A 19,749-nucleotide genomic window follows, 5' to 3' on the forward strand; every position below is an offset into this window, starting at 1 on the left:
CTCAGCCCTCCCCCGGCCCCCTCACACGGGGACCGGGCAAGCACACAGACCCCGGCCCCCGCGGGAGGCCGCCCCGCCTCCTCGTCCCCGAGGCGCCCCCCGCAGCGGGCCGTGGCGGGGGTGAGGCGAGGGGCGGGCGGCGGGAAGCGGGATCGCCCGGCGGGCCGGACGGACGCGGCAGGCACCCAATGCGCTCAGGCGCCGCCGCCCCGAAAGGAGGGGAGAGACCCGCGGTCGGGCCCAATGAGGCCGCGCCCGGAGCGGGACTTCCTTCGGGAATCCCGCGGCGGCGAGCGGCGGCGGAGCCGAGCTGACACGTAAGTGCGAGGCCGGGGAAGTTGCCTTTGTTCCCCTCAGGTTGGCGGCGGAGGAGCCACCGCCCGGGCGGGTCCCCGCGGCGGGGCCGGGCCGAAGGCGCCGCCTGAGGAGAGCCGGGAGCCGTCCCCGCCCCGCAGGCCGCGCTCTCCAGCGCCGCTGCCCGCCCCTGCCGCGGGGACCGGGACGATCAGCCCGGGGCCGCCCCCGGAGGGGGCCGGGCAGCACCGGGCAGCCCCGCGGCTGCAGCATGCGGCTGGGGCGCCCGCCCCGCGCCGCCCAGAGTCCCGCCGGCCCCGCTCCGGCGCGCAGGGCCCGCACCGACGGAGAAGCCGCCCGGGGCGTCGCGGCGGTGCCCAGGGGCTGAGGCGCTCGGCCGGCCCCTCGGTCCCTCCCTCGGTCCCTCCCTCTTTCCTCCTCCTCCCGGCGCGGGCCCGGGGCCTCCGATGTCGCCGCCTCGTCGCCCGCCGCCTCCAGCTGCCCGCCGCTAAGCCGTGAGGGGCGGGGGCTCCCGGGACCCCGCCGGGGACATGGGCAACGGGATGTGCTCCCGAAAGCAGAAGCGGATTTTCCAGACCCTCCTGCTCCTGACTGTCGTGTTCGGCTTCCTCTACGGGGCGATGCTCTACTACGAGGTGCAGGGCCAGCTGAGGAAGGCTGAGGCCACGGCGCTCAAGTACCAGCAGCATCAGGAGTCCCTCTCTGCTCAGTTACAAGGTACTTACCTCGGCAGGAGCCTCTGCCGCCCTTCCCTAACACAGAAATACCCTTCTCCTCTTCCTTCTCTGGGGAAGTCTGGGCTCCAGCTGTCCAACCTCTCACAAAAGTTTTGCTCCTTACACGCTTCTTCCCCTTCTCTCCTTCCAGCCTGTGGGGTTTTGGTATCTAACCATGGGTAGGATCCTAGCTCTGCTAAAGTCAGTGTGAGTTTTTGTCAGGGACTCCCCGAGAGCTCTCATTCCCCCTCACTCCCACACGCTTTATAGAGTGACTGTTATTCCCAAAGGACTGTACATCACTTTGCAATTCCTGGTGTAAATGGAAAAGGTGGGTGTGCTCCCTATTGCTCATCTAACAGTACAGACCACGTCCAGTTCTGGGACTTTTGCGTGCTTTTACGTTGTCTTAGCAGTATTAATTTTATGCTGCTGTGAGAACATTCATCTGCAAAAATGCAAGGCTGCAGTTCCTGAAAAGATGAACATCTTTTCATCCATGAAAACATGCCGATGTCTGACATCTGCACGTACAGGAATCAGATGCAAAGCAGCAGATATATACACAAAGCATCAGTGCTCTAGGAAGTGCAAGACCTCAGCCCTCTCTAATTGTTGAGTGCAAGATTATCAGGTTGGCATATAGAAAGTCCAGAGCCACTTTCAAAACTCTTTAGAGTATTAGTTCTCAAAACTGTGTAAAACAAGAGTAAAAGTGGTCTGCTGTAGCAGCTATAACAGTACTTAACTTCAGGGTGATCTTCAACCATACTTTTCACTGTGGAAGCATGCCTGGAAGCATACACTTTTTATGCAGAGAGCACAGAATTGGGCTTATGCTGTTAGGTTCTTAGAGTGATTTGTTTCTTGAATATATTCAACTCTGATCTGAGACCATCATTACTTAATATTTCAATTTGAGGCTGTTTCCAGGTAATGCCATGGAAAAATTTGACAGAAACCTTCATTTAAGTCACGAAAAAGGTGTAAATGTTTGGCTGGGAGATGGGTATGTGGCGGATGGCTAAAGGGCTACTTTTACTAGTCTGTATATTTGCCAGCAGTATTTGAAAAGGACAGAGGAACATCTTGTTCTCAAGCTAAAATTCAACAAGTTAGCTTTTTCTGTTGCTGTGGCTATACCAAAGAGGAGCGTGCAACAAACTTTATTCCAACACAGAGGAGAGATTCTCTTGATCAGATATATTGGATCTGGACTGTGAGTTTAAACTTTTCCCTTCTGAAACATTATCTTGAGTAGCCATCATCTGTCCAAGCAAGTTCACAGAAGCAGCAGGCAACTAGTAGTTGATAAACGCACTGACAATGCTGCCATTTAATAGAAGTATTCTCTTATTTGTTTCAGTGTATCAATGAGAAATGTAAGATATGGACCAGAATCTGAAAACACTGGTATAATTGATTATCAATGCAATAAATTCACATGGTTCTGGGACCAATGACAATTTATCACGTCTGTTAAGCAGATGTTATCTATGCCTAGTATGGTATCAGTAAACCTTGTTTTAAAAAAAAACCTCAATAATTACTATCAATTAAGTCACAGAATATAAGGAAAAATACAATGTAACAATAAAATTAGTTCTTTAAAATTTTCCTGTAGTTTTGCAATAGCTAAATATAAAGAAGGTGAGGCTGAGAGCCCGGAGATGTACTAAATGCAGCAGCAAGCATTAGATGCCTAATCTCCCACTGAAGTAAGTGGAAGCTATGTGCCTAAGGACTTCGGTGGATTTGGGTCTAGTGAGCTAGAAATAAACTTTCCTTCCCTGTCTTTCCCTGTACATTTAATGGCTCTTTCTGGGATGCCTGGCCCTGTATAATCACTTGGATTTTTGGAGTGGCAGTTTATTAGTGAGCAGAACATACAGAATTCAAAACCTGTGCCTATGCCCAACGTGCCCGGAGATACACAAGCACCATACTATAACTGTTGATGTACAACACCAAATCATTTCTGAACCTTTCCTATTTAACTCTTTGATATGGAACAACAGGAAGGAATTTTCTTTAAGCAGAGACTTTGAAACAACATAAAATGCTGACAGAAAATCCTGTGTTTGCAGGTGCAACATCTGATTGCACTTTGAACTTTTGATTTTAAATGACCTGGATCTTAAATCAACAACGTTTCTGTTGCCAAACAAAAAAAAATCTCGAAGAATATCTAGGCTACATCTCTTTGCTGATCTTAACAACAGGAGAGATTATTCTTTGAGTTTATTCTTTCATGAGAATAACGAAATATACCACTGCTAAAGCAGTGCAACTTTTATCTTTTCCATGCAGTGTAATCAGTTTCTTTATAGATATAGCTCTAGAGAGGACTTTGTTTGGGGCGTGAAGTATGATGGGAGCACTCTGAAACCTTTTAAACTGGAACCAGTTAAAGAACGAGGTCACTGACACAACATTGCCAGGAGGAAAAGAGTGCTGTATCAACAGTGGTTGATTTCTTACTGTTTATAGCTCTCTTCTAGGCAATTAAATAAGACTTTAAAGTTCATTACAAGCTGAGGAGAGAACTGAACCTTGGACTTCTACTTCCTGAATAACTGTTTCACCAGGAGGCTTTTATTATTTCAAATCAAAAAAAAAAAAAGGCAACTTCTTAAAGTTGTCCTTTTGAAGACCCTGAGGCTGTATTGTGCTGGGCTGGCAGTCCTCCTGGAAGGCTGACTGGATTGAAACACTTGGATGACAGGGAAATATCGCCTGTTTTCTGAATTTTGGTTGGGTTTTGCTGTGACTGCTGGGGCCTATGGAGACAGTTGCTTTCCTGAATGTACACAGAGGAACACTGTTAGGGCTTCTGGGTGAAACTTGTGTCAGTTTGAAATGCCTAAGAATGATAGGCAATTCCTAAGTTTATGTATAAGGTCACAGTTTTGGACCTGAATGCCTTTGGTCTGCCCAAAATCTTAATCAGGATCCTCAGCTGTAGCTCGGAATGCAGCCTCCCTTCACTTGTGCTGTCCCCTCGACTATTTTCCTATCTCTGCACAGTGTTTGTTCTTTCTTCTATGTAGGTAATAGGAACCTTCTTTTTGGTACTTGCCAGCTCTTCATGCCTGAATGAGCAATGCTTTCTGGTTTTGTTTGAAAAGCCAGAGGTCTTAGATTTTTATCTTTTTCGTTGCCTTGTTTTGCTCAAATGTAGCACGTGAATTGGGCTAAATCTTGTGTACATGTGGGAAAACAGCACTCTCATCTACCAAGGCCGAAGGTACAGATCACTGAAAAATGGTGCAGGAAGAGGTCTCCAAATCGTTTAACCCATGTGCCTGAGCTGAAGAGGGCTGCATATGACTGTTTTTGTAGGGAGTTCTGCTTTTTCTGGTGTTCACAGCTTCAGGTACTCAGCTGAAAAGTATTTGTGCCTCCTGAAATAAGACCAGGGTGCGACTGGAGGGATGGCAGACTTGGGAAACACAATAAGAATAACTGGTTTTGAGAGGCTGGGATCTTAAGCCCACCACGTTTAGACAGCGCACGCTGTAGAAGATTTTGTATTTGAAAGCTAAACTTCTCACAAAAAAAAGAATGTCAAACTTTGGCATTTTTATCTCTTTGAGAAAGTTCTGATGGGCAATGGAGAAAGTAGAACCAGCTGAAAAGCAAATGTAGAATTCCTCTGTGTCCGTTGTGCCATTTGTCCCAAACCAAGGCCCCTCCTTGGAGGTGACACACTAGAAGTTGATCAGACCTATAGCATCTCTGTGTGTAGAGACACAATAGTAGATCATAGTTCCATGTAACTTTAGTGGTTAATATTTATTATGTCTGCCTGCATGGTAACTACATAGATGCCAAAGCTGTTCTTCATGAAGTACACCCAGATGTGGATGTACTTCACTGTCTCACCCCTCTGTTATAATAGTCTATTTAAACTTGTACCTTAAGTTAGCAGAGCTGGGAAGAACTAACAGTGCTTTTCTGATGGCTTATTTTTCACATGCACCATACAAGTAGAGCTACATCTATGCAGCTCCTATGTGGTTTGGTTGTTGTCCATAATAACAGCTGCCTCAATTCCTGTTATTCCTATTAGTTTCAGATTGCACATAACACTTCAGCGCTTATTTTGATTGTGTTTTGTTGCTATCTGAGATCTGAAAGATCTGTGGTAGCACCTTAGTAGCAGAGGTTAGTTCTCTCTGTACTCTTTGCACGGAGGTGTACTCCAACACCAAGTACAGTACTGCATGAAAAGGCAAATACAGCATCCCTAATTCTCCTACCTGGCTTCCTAAAGTGATGTGCTTTGGTTCGTAATGTCATCTAAGAATCTGTCTTTTGTAATTCCATTCACGTTTTCCACTGGGTATTTAGTGTTCTGAATACTTAAAACACATTAAACGTTTTAAATTATTTGTGCAAAATTCTAGTATGGAAGATCTATGTGCTGTAAATTTATATTCATACATGCATTTGTATGTATTTGTATATACATATATGTGTGTGTAAAATGTATATTTAGATAGGTAGATGTCTGTTTTGCAGCTCAGCCTAAAGATTTTGGGTTATCTGGAATTATCAAGATTTCTTCATAATCCAAATACAGAAAAAGTGCTAGAGCTGTGTTCGGTTCAGTTAACTCAGGGAGGTGTTTTGTTGCTTCTAGGTCCATAGTCAGTAAGACTCCCAACATCTGAACTCTGTGACTGGAAAGATAAATTGAGCATAGATGCCCGTACTTATATTTTTTTTCATTCCTGTAATCCATGCCCGAATGCCCTTAAATCACTTTCCATGTGGTCGTAATACTTCCAGGATAAATTTCGACCAGTGCTGCAATGTTATATCTGCACCCAAGTTGGAATCTGGGCTGAAGATCACAGAGCGTGTAGTCTGAAGGAATATTAAGCAGCATGAGGTAATAGGGTGGTTTCGTTCCCTGGGTTTTGTTGTTCCCCCTCTCTGGTTTAATATTGGGCCTGGGAGCTAACAGACCGATGCAAGATGGAGCCAATATCCTGAAACTATTTGTTACTGATGATGATTTAAGCCTTTTAAAGCTTGTGAGTGATTGATCTGTCTGGGTTTATGAACACCTCAGAGCTGAGAGAGGAGGAGGGAGGCAAGATGGGTGGATGCTTTGGTGCTTTTGCATTCTGACTTCTTCGACAGCCATCTTCTGTCACATATCCCTAGAAGGCAAAGGTTTGACAGAAGCTTTGGCATCACCTAAAACATCATCAGGGATGACCAGTAGAGAAGCAGAGGATGAAATAGCCATCTGACAATTATAGCCACAAACCGAGCCAAAAATTCTCTAGTCGACAGCACAGTTTAAGCAATACCTGGCTGTGCTGGGCACACAGTGTGGGAAGAGTCTTAGGGTAGTTGTGACTTTGCAGTTATATTGATAAAACTTTAATATCTGAGAGTTAGGCACTCCTGGAGTGGTGTAATTAAGATTGTTGCTTTACGGTTAAAACCAAAGTCTAAACAAGAAGGTGGAATTACTTCCTTACTTCCTACGTGAGCAAAACTGTTTGAATTCTTAAGTCTAAAATATGGTGTTCCAAACACATTGTCTCATTGGGCCGGTTGTTTTGCTGGGCAGGACACAGGATTGTCAGCCTCTGTCCCTGGGTGGGGTGACCTTATGAGTAAGGTTTCTACCCACTCGGAGATTTTAATACGCGTTATAGCATCTCTTATACAGTGGTGAGGATATTGCCAGCAATTTGTGGCTGATATAGTGCACTTCGCTCATTTTAGAATAGGATTCTTGCATGGGAAAAGTAAGTAAATCTGTCCTGCTGAAAGTCAGGTGCTGTTTTGAGGTTTAATGGTAATGAAAGCTAAATAATTCAGACTACTGAAAAAATGAACTATACAGAACAACTAATTAAGGCAGAATCTTTTGTTGGGTGATTTTTTTTTTTTTTTCTTGGGATTTTTAGGATTCGGGGGCATGAATTTCTAGTCATGTTGGAGCCTGAGGTAAGCACTTGAGGAATTCAGCCTGCTTGGGTGCTGCTCCTTGTTTAAAGGAGAGTCTTCTGAGCTGGATGCAATTCTGATCTTTTTCTGGTGATGTAGCGTAAACCAAACTTCCTCAAATTTTCTACTATGTATCGTTAATTAAGAAATAAAAGAAACTGCAATTACTCCACCTCTTCCTCTACATTCTCTTCCCCCCCTCAAGGTATCTGAAATTAGCCTAGTATCTTATTTTCCTGGGGTGACTCACATCCCCGTGTTTGGCAGTCATTTCCAAGACTTAATTACAGAGATGTTGAGAGAAGTACGGCCTGCTTGTGCTCCTGGAGGGCATGGTAAACAGTCTATTCCTATCCATTGCACCATGCTGAACTATGCCATTTTCGGTGTTTCAGTTAATCTGTCATACTCAGATGCATATTTTGAGGTTTGACAGTGATCTTCTGTTACAAAAAAAAAAAATAAAAATGAACCACTAACTCAAACTTTGATTTCTGTATGCTGTTTTTCAAAACATACAACTGGAGCTTACTCCAAGTCTCCTGTGTTAGAGCTCTTGAGAACTAATTTAAGGAAGCGGTTTAGCAGTTTTGTAAGGTGATATAGCTATTATATCAGGTTTTGCCATACTTTATAGCGGCCTTCCAGTACTTAAAGGGGGCTACAGGAAAGCTGGGGAGGGACTCTTTATCAGGGAGCGTAGTGATAGGGCAAGGGGTAACGGTTTTAAACTGAAAGAGGGAAGATATAGATTAGATACGAGGAAGAAATTATTTCCTGTGAGGGTGGTGAGCCCCTGGCCCAGGTTGCCCAGAGGAGCTGTGGCTGCCCCATCCCTGGAGGGGTTCAAGGCCAGGCTGGATGGGGCTTGGAGCAACCTGGGCTGGTGGGAGGTGTCCCTGCCCAGGGCAGGGGGTGGCACTGGATGGTCTTTAAGGTCCCTTCCAACTCTAACCATTCTATGATTCTATGATATTCCATTATGATGAAAATGCAAATGTATCTTTCAGTTAGGAGAGACTGTTAAAATAACACGTGTGTATATTTAGATTAGGGGTTTTTTCTTCAATGTCCATTTTGCACTAGTTTCTGAATAGATAGCTAGATATATAACCTAACACCGTGTAGACCAACTCGCTGTACTTCTGCATAAAATTGAAACAAAAGTTTAAAACAATTTTAGCGAGAAAGAACAGGCCTTTGTTTCCTGGAGCTGGGAGCTGAGCAGACCCAGACTTTCAGAGATGACGTGAGAAGGAAACCGTTGTCTCTGCAGCTCTTCTGAATGTTTGTGTGTTTTCTTCAAAGTGAGCTGGGGGGTCATGACAAAAATGACAGAATAATGGAGAGAAGAAAATCAAAAAGAAAAAGGAATGGATTTTTTTTAGAAGTAAATCTGCTAACCTGAAGAATTTAAGTCTAAAATCACTACATGGGTTTTGTTTGAAGCATTTGCATTTGTCATCACTTAAAAATAATCTTTAGCATAGACAGGTGTATAGAAAACAGCATATGAAAGGTGAGATGTTAATCTCACCCAGCATGGCATAACTGCGGGTGCCATGGTTGGCAAGGTTGGAAGAAATCTTTTGTGGAGTACAGGAAATCTTTTCTGGGATGGAAAACGTGATTTCTTTCCTAATAATAAAAGTCATGTCTGAAGCCTAACTGCTAGGGATTAAATATTTAATCGCATTATATACTCCACAAAATTTTATCTTCAGCCACTGCTATTACAGTTTACTGCTTCAATAGGATAAATAGTTCCCTATATCCCAACATATCTTGCAATTTTTTTTTCAATATGTTGTTTCCTGGAGGTGTTATTGACTACTAAGAAAGGGAGCATATGAGGCAGGGTGGAGTAAAAGGATTCTATTAAATGTAGGTATTTACTCCAGTTTAGAAATTAATTTTCACATCATCCTTATGATTGAACAGAAGGCCACAACTATTTCTTAGAACCATAAGCATGTGTTTCTGGGATGAACTGCATTAGCGTGCCAAATTCCCTAGCATTCCCGCATTTCCAGAACTGCAGTCAAAGAAAAACTTCATAAGATCTGCAACGGTTCTCCATGCTGTGCTTCAAGTTCCCTCTTTTCTTTTTGAGGATGGAAAGCTGAAGGTTTGATAAGCATGTGAATTTTCTTACATGCTTATCTGAACTCTCCACACATTCCAGAGCTTTTTGAAGTTCTCTCATGATTAGTTCTTATACCTTGACTACTCCATTACAGAGTTCTGCAACGTTAGTGTGGGGAAAAATCCCTTGAGAGAGGGCAAGTTTCATAGAGAGCATCTGTGATAATTCTCATCCCGGGCAAGACACCAGGGACTGAATTGGAGTTTGTAGAGCCAAAAGCAGGAGTCTTACAGCTTTAGTTAAGGACTCAGCTGTGAGCTTTAATGGATTCCCAACACTCATTGTCATGTCAACTACCAGGATACAGGTAATTCCCAAACTATTCTTTGGGTTTTCAGATATATTCCAACTTAGCCAGAAAAAATTAGAGTGTTCCAAGATTGAAAATGTTATATAAAAATGCACGTAGTCAGTTCTCCGTTATCTTTGGGTAGATCTTGCCTGGTTTATGGCTAAACTTTGACCTAAGTGCAGGCACTCGATCAGCCTCCACCCAGAGCTCTGTGCGGAGCTGCAGTAGTAGCAGTAGTGCGTCTCGTTCATGGAGAACCGCTTTGCATCGGGAGCACGGCGCGGTGGGACATCGCTCTGGGGTACAGCTGGCTGCCCGCACGTGAGCTAGCCAAACCCAAATCTCCACTTGCACAAGTCCCATTCTGCAGTTCTAGTTTCTTAATGGAGTACTGACTAAGTTACAGGAACACGTTCATTTTAATCGTTAAGTTATTTTTGGTGGAGGATCTTTGAAAGCAGTAGATGTTACGCTTTTTCCTCGTGCAACTGGAATCAGTGGTAGGTCTATGACAGACGCTATAAAACCCCTGAATATGAAGATCCAGATATTAAATACAAACTTCTCTCATAAAATTGTTAATGCTTCGAGCAGCATAAATGACAAAAAGAGACTTAAGTCAAAGCATTGGTCATTTTTAAGCACAACTGCTGATGCATGGTTTAGTCTGCTAGGAGGAATTCTCTTTTGCAGTGACTGGCTGTAATTTGACAAAGCTATTACTCGCTTGTTCTTCACGTGAGTAAATTGAAAAGTGTAGGAGCTTGTTTTAAAGTTAATGTAATTGTCATACTGCACACAATGCTAGTTGTGGTTTTTAGTGAGCAAAATGAGATTGGTCCATCCCTTCCTGTATGCAAAATTTTTCTATAATTAAGCCAGAAAAATGCTTGTTTTTCACGCACAATCAGTTTCCCATTATCTTGGCTTCTATTTCTGTCCTTTTTGTATAAATTAAAAACAGAAAACCTCAAGGGGGCATAAAATATGAAATAACGTAAATATTTTTTTCTGTATTGTAAATATATGGTTTCTGTAATGTTGTTTTGTTGCACTATACATAAAACACAGTTTTCTTAGTCTTTATTGTGGGAATACCTCTGTTGTTTCTTAGATGTTTGCAATGTCACTGGAGTATCTGTTCATTGCTAAACTCTTGACTAAGAGTCTTTGGGATAGATGGAGTGTATAGTGTGACCTATATGGGTTGTACTGTGGTGGGGAATTCTGATACTTGTCCGGGAGCTACCCACAGTTTGATAATCTGTTTCTGATAAGAGTATCAGTAGTGAAATAGTGGATCAGATTCACTGACTTAATCAAATACGGAGCTGAAAGCCTGGGGAGCAGGTCTTGCTATATTAATAACGTGTTCTCCCAGCATGGATGACTCAAGAAATATCTTCTGAGATCAAAATTTTAATTATTGTCATTGGACTAGAGAATCTATCCTACATCCCATATTGAAGGGATTCTTCCTTGGCTCAAGGAAATGCTGTACTCTCAGCAGAAAAGCTATTTGCCTGGGTTCGCGTTTTAAATGGTTCTATTTGCAGTGACAAGAATTGGAAATTAACTGTATTTTTATAACAAGTCTGTGTTCTACAGGCCTTTGTAGCGTTACTAGAAAAGTGCCAGTGTGGCTTACCACACGCTGCTGTTTCAGTTCAACTCTGCCACAGTCTGAGAGAAAATAACATAGAATGTTGCCAAGACTACTGAAATCTGCTGGTTTTAAATGAAAGGTATTACTGTAAGCTCAGAGAAAGATTGCAGAATTGCGTAAGAAACAATAAAATTGAAATTAATAAAATTTCTTGCATCATGTATATTTAAATGCCAGTGTAATCTTAATTTTCCAACATTTAAGATAGTGGGAGCTGGGGTATTTTACACTCTGGAATCATGCTTCTGATGGACCAAAATACCAAAGTAACACAGTTAAAAAATTGCTGATAATGTAAAAGAGGAAAGACTTTCTTTTAAATATCCAATAATGGCTTATTTTGCTTAATGATAGCTTTACTGCTTAGAGGTGCAAAGCAAAGATAAGAGAAATAACCATGACTGTTAAATAAGTTTGCTTTCATCACATCGCCTGACTCCTGTGTTGCAATTAACGTTCAGCGATGGTCAAAGTGGTGTAATCTTCTGTGAACCTATAGAGCATCGCAGCCCTCCCCCCTTTTCTTCCACTTCCTTTTCTGTATGAGAAAAATATTAAATCAAGGACTTGATTTAATTGGGGTCAACTCAAGAACTGTTAAATATTTCCTTGTGGAAGGTGAAAGGTGTTTTAACCAGCTGTGATGTTACCGGTTTTGTTCCTGGGCTCTGCTTTTTGAGGCTGGGTCACCTCTCCGTGAATTTGTGTTGTTCTTTGTGGTTCATGTAGTTCACATTGTATAGGTAACTTAAAGAATTAAACTGGTGCCTGCAGTGATTTCAGCTGTGGAACAGAGTATGTTAGCCATTACATGACAATGTTTTTCTCCTTTTTTTGTACCATTCTATCAAATATAACATAGAAACAAAGATCAATTATTTGTGCAAAGACCAGTACAAAATTAAGAACTTACCCAAGGAAAAAATGGTTTGTGCAGTGTCCTGTCAAGTGCATCACACCAGCAGGAATTTGTCACATTCCTTATATAGGTTCCACCCTCCAGCTGGGAAACTTGTAATAGAAAACATGTTTTTCAATGTTTTTATTTCTTTGAGATTCTTGCTTGGACATCTTATTCCAGGCTGGTAGAAGGAGAAATCCCCTGCTGGATTAATAAGAGCTGTGTAGTTTGGACTCTTCTTGCCTGGGAAGTTCCTGACTGGTGGGAATAACTTACTTTCACGGGAGATAAACTCCTATATGTACTTAGAAAATCTGACCTGCAGCCTGCTCCCCAAAAGAGCAAGTGAGGAATGGAGGTTATGCTTTCTTAATAACTATTCTTAATCAAAATCTTCATTACGTTGCACATTACGGACTCTAATCAGAAAAAAACCATTGCTGAACCAACCAGTAAATGAACTAGACAGGGAGAGATGTATGGGAAAGTTTTTCTTAGCCTTTTTTGGCCATTTGAAGTGTTGTTTTAAGATATTGCCAGCTCTGTTCCCGTATTTCAAAGGTTGCCACACAGAAGGTAGCAGTGAGGAAGCACTACCTGGGAGGGGTGTAGAGCCATTGCTTGAAAGTGGAGGGTGAAGACAGGAGAGCCAAAGCTCAGCAGAGATGCGATTAACTGTGAAAGGTACAGAGCACCGCGGTCCCTGAGACCCACACTATTGCCTTCTCCATCTCCTTTCTTCCTGCCCTTATTATGGGTTTGTTGTACAGGGTTTGCCCCCTGCCCCCCGTACTTGTTAAACACTAGGAGGAGCTGAGGAAGGTGCGCTGGCAAAGAAGTGAAATGGGAAATGTTACCTCTGAATCCATTTGTGGTTTAGTCTGTTTGCCAAAAAGCCTGTTTTCACCCCTGACTGCATGGGAGGGGAAACCCATTATGGATTTTCATTTCCCTCCTGAGTTGCTACGCTACAGCCACTGTTCCTTTTGCAATATAATTTGGCATTCACGATCTTTGGTGCCTGGATAAAACCATTACTGTAGTGCTGCCATTTTTTTTCCCTTCTCTGAAAGCTCACTTGCTGCTGACTTTGTGAATATTCATTATGTGCTTGGTTTGTTGCAGAGGATGTTGATACATTAGTTCATCTTGACTGATGCCCTTGACTTTAGAAGATAAATAGCAAAGTAAGAGACAGATGACAAGGACTGATTAGCAGTCCAGCTTCTAAGCCAGAATGTAAACACTTGTAGATAAGGCAGTAGCTGAAGAGCCTGCAGAATGCACCTTAGTGGAATTAAGAACACGTTTTAAGGCTCAAGAGGTTTTTTCTGTGGCTTCCAAGCTACAAATCTTTATGTGATGCTTCCTGTTGAAGGTTTATGTTCACCAATGGTTTACTTCCCAGAAAATGGGTTTCCTAGTTTTGAAGGAAAAATCACACATTCCATAAATACAGATTAATAATTCTTTAAAAGCGTGCAAATTTAAATTTGGCCTGTGAAACGTATTTGTGTTAAACTGAGCTTGAGCAAATATAATTGTACATTTGCAGGAGTTTTAATTAAATATCTTTCCTTTGCTGCAAACTTGTTAGGGTATTTCAGATGATGCACCTTCAGTCTAGTGAGTGGTGAGGAAAGGGTAAACAGGGACTGATGTGCCCCATCCCTGCAAAAGCCATCCAAAGCCAGATGGCCAAAACACAAGCTGAATGAAATGCTGCTTTACTGGCAGCTAAGTGGTGGCGCTCTCTGCCAGAGGACATTGGATGTCCTAAATACACGTGGATACAACGAACAATTAGACAAATTCAGAAAAGTAAAATCTATTTTGGAATGGTGTATGCAAAGTACCTGCCGTCGCCTCGGATGGTCTTTGGGAGCCATAAATTGCTGGGAGACGGTGCCAAGGAAATACTGTAAACTCATCGTGTGTATTCTGTATTGGGCATCTGCTCTTGTCACGTCTTGAGAGATGGCATGCTAGGTCTGTTGGACCATTGATATGACCAAGAGTGGTTGTCATACCATAAAAAATATAGAAATAAGGTTGTCTCTGCTTTCTGTGATCAAACCTGGAGCAGTCTGTCACTTGCAGTGCCACCCAGTGTTCCAGGTCACTGCCAGTCATCACTACTGCGCTCTTAAAAACCATACAGCCAGCACTGCCATCAGAAGAAATTGTTACGCACCCTGTCCCCAACTGCGAGGTCCTACTGTCCCATCACCCATAGCAGTGAGAGCGAAGGGAAGGCCAGTACGAGAACAAGCAGCAGAACTCTTCTGGTAGCAGTGTCACCTCAAAGGGCTTGTGGAGTTTTAGCAAAGGTGTCAGAGCATCTTTCCAAAAAAACACATGCATTTTTGTTGTAGTCAGTGAGTTGGCTGGAGAACACAGCGACACCCCGCGTGGCACACTGCATGGCTACCGTTCCCTGCTCTGCTGAGGATGTTGTGGGTTGTACTATGAGTGGTGCCCCTAAATCCTCAGCTTGTTGGGTTTTGGCTGAAGTGCTGCGTACAGACCCCTTCAGTCATCTCTAGACTATCGTGTGGGTATTTTGACTCAATTAAAGAAAGTGCATAAATGGATTTAAAAATCAGTGAAGATTAAATCTTACTCCCCAACTGAAATGATTTCCTGATGAGCCATCTCTGACACCTTAGCCTTACAGAGAAGTATCCAGATTAGCTTTACATTTCAGCTGTCCTAGCCTTTCAGATGATTTCTTTTGTTCTTCCTGCCTTATCTTCTTAACTGGGAAAAAACCCCTCAAAACCCCGCAAATTCTCCTCAGATTATATAGATACTGCAAGTACAGGGTGCTTTAGCATATGTCTGCTTGCTGTCAGCATGTGCTTACTAAGAAACGCAGAACACTATAGCTGAGCATTCATTGTGGGTCTTCAGCAGTGCTGGGGTATAAAAGGGTACTGTTATCCAGACTTTCCCCAAAAGAAGTAAAACTGAGTTCTCCAAGTTTTTGGAAGAACTTAGGAATGGCTCTCGGGTTCTCCATGTCTTAGCCTAAGCAGCCTGTCTATTGTACTTCTGCACCTTTCGAAGCCGTCCTGCTCTTGTGCATCTCTCTTCCCTCCTTGTGACAATTTGTTTGCTGCAAGGGTTTACTCTGGCAGTGAGGTTGTCCTGTCATCTCCTTGTCTCTTTACAAACAAGGTAGGAGGGAGTGAAAGCAGGGAAAAAGTCTACCTGCACACCTAAGAAGGAAAGAGGATTTAGTAACTTTCATGTAGATCCACCATAGCTGACTGTCTCCATAAACAAGTCCCTCAAATGGTTGTCACATTCTATGCCTATGCAATGGAAATAACCCAGAATTCAGGATCAATAAAGCATACAAAAAATAAAAAAAAGTTACTGCCAAATGATACAAACAGTCCTTTATCCCATGACCTCATTCTACTTGTATTTTCCTGATACATTCTGTGCCAGTGCTCTCTGGGTGTGCTGGGGGTGGCTGGTGTTTTTTGTATGTATTACTTTTAAAGTGAATTGTGCACAAAATTTCTCTTTTCAGTTGTGTATGAGCACAGGTCAAGATTAGAGAAGTCATTGCAGAAGGAAAGGCTTGAACATAAGAAAGCAAAAGAAGGTAAAAATGTGCTTTTCACTTTGACATTTAAGATAACTTGAGCATTTTAGAAAGTAACTTCACATGTATTTTGGTCAATTTTAAAGGAGTTACCAACGTATAACACGTTAGCAGGACCACCTTGTGGTGGTCTGTGGTGGTCTTCTTAGTATATTTTATTTATTTACTTAATCTTTTTAAAAAGTAATCATCTTTGTAGTACTGTTTACAGGTTACTGCAACATGGTACAGTATACACAGAGAGTATGTGTACATCCACGTACATAAACCTAACACGTGTGTGGCAGATGGGCGTGTGTAAATCCTCTTCCGGCATGCTGAAAATCTAAAACTTGTTCCAAAAATATGGAATCTTTTCCTGCATTCCATCAATGTGAAATTAGACTCTGAATCAGTATTTTTTACACGTTTAAGGGTAAACACATGATTATATACCTTTTTCTGATTAAAATCCAATTCTAGGTGTGTGTGAGGGGGAACTGTTGGCATGCGTTGTGTTTCTTACACATCTGCCCTCTACAAAACTTCAGCAGAATGCCATCCTCTGAGTTTTCTCTGAGTCTTTTGTTGTTCTAAATTTGCTACAACTTTCAGAATAAAGCCCGTATTCTTCCTAAAACTGAGGACTCAGCCGCTGAATTAAAACAACTACTTCAGCAAAGATTAAGAACGTGTAAGAAATTATTCTTACCGTGGAGTTCTCGATAGCTTTCTGGTGCCATCTAGTGTAGAGCTGTCCCATTGCCACGCAAAGGTGAGTTGGCATTTTCAAATCCTGAAAAGAGGATCAAGGAACAAAGGGAGAAACTTCTGTTTTATTAAACTTAGCCTAGACTTTCACATTGCTTAAAATACATATTTTTTTTATCCTAATACAAGAATACGCAATTTATAAATGTCCTTTTCCACAAAAAATTGTAACTGCATAAGCATTAAGCTCTTAAGACAATTTATGTACGCCACAGTTATGTTTTTTAAGTACAGATTCTCATCTTCCTGAGTTTTTTTTCATCAGTATTTTCCTTTTTGTTGTAGATTTTCTTGTTTATAAACTAGAAGCACAGGAAACGCTAAATAAAGGAAGGGTAAGTCATCGTTCCTAGTACAAGATTAATATTTGATGCTATTTGTGTTGCAAGAAAAAGGAAATACTTTGCAATTATAACTCTTCAAAGGAAGAGGCCTTACAAAATATTCATTGAAAGAGCTCTCACTTATCCCATTTCTACTCTGCATGCGTAAGTGCTCTGCAATTCCTAATTATTTGAGCTGTAGCAGGAGATACTAATATCTTTCCAGAAAATTAGTTTAGAAAATATCCTCCTGTTTATCTTATGGTAGTTTGAACATAATGTTACTATTTTTATAGGGGGGAATGAGAAAACATTAGAAATCTTTTTGTAGCTTAGTCCACAGGGAAAAGCACAGTGACAACTTCCTAACACATGGTCTTTGAACTGGAAAGTATAAAAACATCAAGAAACTTTGTTTTATATACCAAGTGCCAGAAGGAAAGCTGTATTTGGCAAAGCACCCAGAGACCTGTAGAGAACTCATTATAAAGCAAGTAAATTAGGATTTTATGGCTACTTCATGTTGAAACTGGGGAGCAGTTTGTGAGATGAGTTAAAATACATTGTTGCTGCAGTAAGTGCAAAGTATATGTGCTTGCCATGTTTCAAAGCAAAGAGGGGAGATTAATTTGTTTCCTGGGGAGTTAACGTCCCTTGGCTTGTGACTCCTGAATAACTGTGTGTACGGAGGTTAGAGGAATGACAGGACTGTTCCGTTTAACACCAGCGTTTTTGTTTTTTTTTTACAGCAAGACTCAAATAGCCGATACAGCGCGCTGAGCGTACAACACCAGATGTTGAAGGTGGGTAACTGCGATACCCAGTTTCACAGGACACTGTTGTTCTACTACATCAGGGAGATACGGCCTCTCTGGCTCCTGGTCACGCGCTCCAGAATGTCAGCACATCGATGGTGCCTTCCTCTTACAACCATACCGTTAAAAGATGATTTACTGCAGTTTTGCCTAGTCAGGCTTTCCAGCGGGTAATTCAATCTTATCAAATGCAATTACTTGTATGGAACGCTGACTTATCAGACTTTACATAGTTTGGCATGTCAGGAATTTCTTAAACACATTCAGCAGCTCCCAGTGGGACAGTGCAGGGTGAGGTGACGTAGCCCTAGAACATGAGACTACTCATCACAGAGATCATTTTGTGTTTGAAAGGAGCTGCAATGTGCATGCTTTGAATAATAAACTTCTTGTTGTGAATGCTTCCTATTCATCTGGACTTATTTAACAAATTGCCAAAGACAATATTAGCCAGATATGCAGATATGGAACCGTTCCAATGACCAACTTGCTATTTGCAGAGTCAACATGAAGAACTGAAGAAACAGCATGCTGAGCTTGAGGAAGATCACCGAAAACAAGGAGAAGAGTTTAGCAGAACATTCAGCGATCACAAGGAGCGATACTTACAACTGCAGCAGGAAAAAGAGCAGGAGATCTCTAAGCTGAAGGGTATATGCAACCTGTATCTGGCTGCCCACATTAAAGTGTGTATTTGTCATGGTGTTTTGTGTGATGTGAGACAGAAAGGCATCGTCTCTGTTCTCGCTAACAGGTCATTCATATGTCTTATCCCTCCCGATAAGTTACATTTTCTTGATGTTTTTCTGCGGTGTCTTTCTGAATTCATATGTGTTTCTATCTGGATTAGAGAAATAGTAAGAAACACAGCACTTAAAAGCTCGTCAAGTGTCAGAGGATGGTTTATCCAGTCTTTCATTTTTAGTTCTAAGACTTACAAGCCTGGAAAAACAGATTTGCCTCTTTGCCTTTCATTTAGAAAAAAGGGTAATCTAAGAATGTTTGCCACTTCTGTCAAATATTTAATTGCACCTCTTTATGAAGCGACTTTACATACAGTTCAGACCTAGTTTTCTTGTATCAAGCAGCTTCTCTGAGACATGTTGCACCTATGTACTTGGATGAAGAAGTATTCATTTTTTTACTCTTAACATCCAATTTCTTGTCAAAGAGATTCTTTGCACTTTGCAGACCTCCTGAATCCTAATTACACAATTGCGTAGAACAAAAGGACGGGGCTCTCCCCATCAAGGGCCTTCAGCCGCTTTCTGCCATGTGTCACGAACACAGGAGTTGGTTTTGGAGCTGTCTGCAGTTTTGTCTGCACAGAATTTTGCAGGCAGAGGCTGTGTTTATTAGCTCTGCCTTGGCACCACACCAATGGAGTCACACAGCTCGGCTCTTGGACGGAGCTAGATTGCAGCCTAGCAGCTTGGAGTGTGGGAAGAGCTTGCCTGTGTCTGCTTGCAATATTCCACATCAACATAATGTAAGAAGTAGGGGAAAAGAAGCCCCTCTCCCTGGTCCCAGAATGTAAAGCTTTTTAAGTATGCTGGCCATCTGGGCACCTTTTCCAGAAGAATAGCTTAGTCCTACGACATAAAGCTCTCACTCGCCAGATGCAATGTGGGGGAAGAGGAGGGTGGCTTCCTCTCTGTGTTTTGAAGATCCTGATTACCATAATGAATTTTGCTGTCTGCAGTCCCAGCATGAACAGTGATGCATAATTCCAGTTGCAGACTGGGTGTGCTAATATGAAATTTAATGAAATTTTACATTTTTCTGCTTGAAAACATAAGGTTTCTTATAGGGCTGGGGAGAGATGTAACATAAAGAAGCCATACGATTACTCTAATCCATTTTTACTATAGCAGTTTTGTAGGATTTTATGTAGTTTGTTGTTACAGTCTTAATTTTGGTGCTTAATCTAGTATTATATATCTGACTGGGTTTAAATTCTGTATGCCATTTCTTTTAAACAGAATCCCTGTATAACTTACGGGAGGAGAACAGACAGTTGAGAAAAGCTCACCAAGACATTCACACCCAGCTACAAGATGTGAAGGTAGGCTTTGCTTTGAGGAGAACTTTCAAGACCATTAGGAAAAAGAAAAACTTTCCCCGGTTTTAACAAGCCAGAAATGGGCTATGCTGAAGACTTGTAGTTGCTGTTATGTGGCAAAAAGGAGAAGAATATGCCTGAACTGGATTTCTTGTCTTTTGCCACCTTAGGCAT

General features: G+C 42.2%; 1 protein-coding gene across 2 annotated transcripts in view; it reads left to right on the plus strand.

The window, feature by feature from the left end:
- The first annotated feature begins 262 nt into the window (after positions 1-262).
- Positions 263-19,749, plus strand: part of GOLIM4 (golgi integral membrane protein 4) — a 34,281-nt gene continuing 14,794 nt past the window's right edge. For both annotated transcript variants that reach the window (XM_054206724.1, XM_054206725.1), the window contains exons 1-6: positions 263-1,032; positions 15,551-15,625; positions 16,661-16,710; positions 17,448-17,501; positions 18,014-18,164; positions 19,496-19,578. In XM_054206724.1, coding sequence (XP_054062699.1) covers positions 846-1,032; positions 15,551-15,625; positions 16,661-16,710; positions 17,448-17,501; positions 18,014-18,164; positions 19,496-19,578 — 600 coding nt within the window. In that variant the 5' untranslated portion in view covers positions 263-845. The remainder of the gene's footprint in view (positions 1,033-15,550; positions 15,626-16,660; positions 16,711-17,447; positions 17,502-18,013; positions 18,165-19,495; positions 19,579-19,749) is intronic.

The sequence above is a fragment of the Rissa tridactyla genome, chromosome 6 (genome assembly GCF_028500815.1).
Source record: "Rissa tridactyla isolate bRisTri1 chromosome 6, bRisTri1.patW.cur.20221130, whole genome shotgun sequence".
Classification (NCBI taxonomy): domain Eukaryota; kingdom Metazoa; phylum Chordata; class Aves; order Charadriiformes; family Laridae; genus Rissa; species Rissa tridactyla.